At 58.0% G+C, this 2969-nt stretch overlaps 1 protein-coding gene across 1 annotated transcript; it reads left to right on the top strand.

Moving 5' to 3' along the window:
* Positions 1–2969, top strand: LGALS1 (galectin 1). The gene is made up of 4 exons (XM_036251910.1): positions 1–109; positions 1197–1276; positions 2352–2523; positions 2761–2969. Exons 1-4 carry the CDS (start codon positions 101–103, stop codon positions 2905–2907), a joined length of 408 nt encoding a protein of 135 aa, XP_036107803.1. The 5' UTR covers positions 1–100; the 3' UTR covers positions 2908–2969.

Below are 2969 nucleotides of genomic sequence, written 5' to 3'. Positions count from 1 at the left end.
GTCCAGTTAAAAGGGCTGGAGCAGTCCAGGGCCCATCTCTCGGGTGGAGTCTTCGACAGCTGGTGCTGCAGTCCTCAGGACCGTTCTCCTGCCCTCGGTCATGGCTTGTGTGAGTGTGGGGACCCCGCCCCAAGGCTCAGGATGGCGTGGGCACAGACAGCTGTGGAGAGTGGGCGCAGATGTGGATCAGGGTTCTAGTCCCGACAGTGTGGCCATGAGCAAGTACCTTCTCTTTTCTGGGTCTTAGTGGTCAAAACTGTAAGATGGGGGTGGGCAGCATGGTCCCCCCACGCTTTCTCTGGCTTAAGAACTTTCTGGATTCTTCCAGGGTCTGACATTCTGCAGCTCTCTGAGAAGTAGGAGTAGAAAGGGTGTGTCCAGCTGAGGGGGGAGGGCACTTTGATGATACCTAGTCTACTGTCCCTTCCCCCTCTTCCACCCCAGAGACTTCTGTCCCCTCCCCGCCGCAGCTGTTCCCAGTGGCCGGGGCCAGCAGTCACCCTCTGCTCTAGAGAGCTCTGAAAAGTTGCCAGGAGCAAAAGCAGGCTGCCCGTGAAGAGGGCCTACCCGAGTTAGTGGGTGGAGGAGGCTCTGTCCAGGCTGGTCAGGTGGGGGCTGGGGGAGAGAAGGAGGCAGGAATCTTCCTGAGGCCCTGAGGGAAAAGGTTCATGTTTCTGCCAGACGGAACCACTCACTGGCAGTTAAGTAGTGCACTCAATCTTGTTAACCCCAGCCAGCCAGGCTGCAAACTCTGGGCCAAGGCCACTGTCCCTGCTGTAGGGCCCTGGCTCTGCTCCGCGGGTCTCCTCTCCAGTCCCTGCCGCCCTCTGCAGGGGCTCTTGAAGGGGATAGTGGGGGATGTCCCAGCCCCAGGCCCCTTCTCTCCAGCAGAGGGGCAGACCCTTCCACTCACCTTCCTTTGCCACGGACTCCCTCACTCACAAGGAGTCTGATTCTCTCTCCGAATCCAGAATGTCCAAGCTGAACCGCAAAAACCTCTAGATGCTGGCTTCTAGAACCTCAGCCATGTTACAGATAGGAAACTGACCCTGTTGGGAGTAGGGACTTGTCCAGGACTACACAGAGAAAGAAAGGCTAGAACTTGCACCCCGGTTCCCCAAGTCGTAGGAACCCCACCCCCACCCCCAAGGACACTGCATCCGCTAACCTGCCTGGGTGGGGTCTGGTCTGCGCAGGGTCTGGTCGCCAGCAACCTGAATCTCAAACCTGGGGAGTGCCTCCGAGTGCAGGGCGAGTTGGCCCCCGACGCCAAGAGGTGAGGGGGTGAAGGTGGGGGTGGTGGGCGGCAGAGGCTGTGGCCCGGAGCCCCGAGGGTCCAGCCCGAGGTCAGGTAGGGGCGTGGCCCGCTAGGCCCCACTCCGCCCTCCCCCCCTGGAGGCCCGAAGCTGAGTTTTTCTGGGTGAGTCACTTCCTCCACCATTGTCGCCCCCTCCCCTCCCTGCTGGAGTCTCTTAAACTAAACCAGCTGCGGCTCCATCCTCCATCGCCTACCTCGGCTTGCCTCCATCTCGAGGTTCTGGGCGGGACCTGAGGCTGCAAGGGCCGGGCTGGGCTGGGGCGGGGAGAGGGAATGAGAGGGGTGTCACGCCCAACGCTATCCCTCTGAGGTCTCTCCTGCGTTCTTCGCTAGTCCAACCTTTCATTCCTTCAGTCCTTCCTCCACTCATTCAGCAGCTGGTCTGTGTTCTCAGCAGCCATGTGACTGACCTTGGACTAGTCAGCCAACTGCATTGAACCTCAGTTTGTTAATCAGTAAACCAAAACCAGGGATGGTGGTTGTGTGGAGGATGTGAGATGCTGGATCTCGAAGTGAGATGATTCGCTGACATCAAAGAGCCCATGCACTATTCATTTCATTCTTACCAAAGCCTCAGGAGCAAAGATTGCTTTACCTCCACTTAGCAAATGTGTTATGATCTGTTCATTTGCCCCACAGTTATCTATTGCATGCCATGCATCATGCTGGGCACCCAGGATACAAAGATATACAAGACCGACTGGACACTTGCCTTCCCAGAGGTCATCATCTGGAGAGAGTCTCCAACCTTGACCAAAGGGCTGGGACACAAACTACTGTCTTCGAGACTCTTGGCTGTCAACACACCAAGACCCATAGAAATCCTTCCTGTGCAGCCCCCATTGTGCAGATGAGGAAACTGAGACCTAGAGAGAGGCAGGGCCAAGAGCTAGAACCAGGATTCTTGCCTCCAGGCTCAATGAGTTCCCCCAGCCAGATGTACTCCTGGTACATTGAATGCCGTAGACTGGTTAGTCTGAGGGGCTGCAGCTGGCTGCAGAGGCCTCAGTCCCTCCCACCTGTTACCCTCTAGCTTCGCTCTGAACCTGGGCAAAGATGACAACAATGTGGGCCTGCACTTCAACCCTCGCTTCGACATGCACGGAGACATCAACACCATTGTGTGTAACAGCAAGGATGGCGGAGCCTGGGGGGCCGAGCAGCGGGAGTCTGCCTTCCCTTTCCAGCCTGGAAGTGTCGCAGAGGTGAGCTGCAGACAGGGGCAGGGTGCTAGGTGAGCTGGGGCAGAGCTGGGTTTAGTGGCTAGAGACCTGGGGCCACCTTGTCCCCCCCCCACCTGCTGCGTCATTCCCCCTCCCAACCTCAGTGGCCTCACCCATGTAGTAGGGCTCTCGGGGCTACAGGAGGAAAGGGCTCTGGGAGGGGCTGCGCTGAGGCTCCCCCTTGGGGGACACTGCTCACTGCCCTTTTCCACCCCCAAGGTGTGCATCTCCTTCGACCAGGCAGACCTGACCATCAAGCTGCCAGATGGATACACATTCAAGTTCCCCAACCGCCTCAACCTGGAGGCCATCAGCTACCTGTCAACAGAAGGTGACTTCAAGATCAAGTGTATGGCCTTTGAGTGAAGCCGGCCAACCCATGGCCCCCAATAAAGGCAGCTGCCTCTGTTCCCCCTGGATCAGCCTCA

Source organism: Molossus molossus, unplaced genomic scaffold (genome assembly GCF_014108415.1).
Source record: "Molossus molossus isolate mMolMol1 unplaced genomic scaffold, mMolMol1.p scaffold_m16_p_10, whole genome shotgun sequence".
NCBI classification, from domain to species: Eukaryota; Metazoa; Chordata; class Mammalia; order Chiroptera; family Molossidae; genus Molossus; species Molossus molossus.
This window is presented reverse-complemented; position numbering and strand designations above follow the sequence as displayed.

Excerpts from the sequence above, each read along its gene's own strand:
- LGALS1 (XM_036251910.1), top strand. Across the intron at positions 1,277-2,351 it reads TTGGCCCCCGACGCCAAGAG|CTTCGCTCTGAACCTGGGCA; the intron begins GTGAGGGGGTGA and ends GTTACCCTCTAG. Across the intron at positions 2,524-2,760 it reads AGCCTGGAAGTGTCGCAGAG|GTGTGCATCTCCTTCGACCA; the intron begins GTGAGCTGCAGA and ends TCCACCCCCAAG.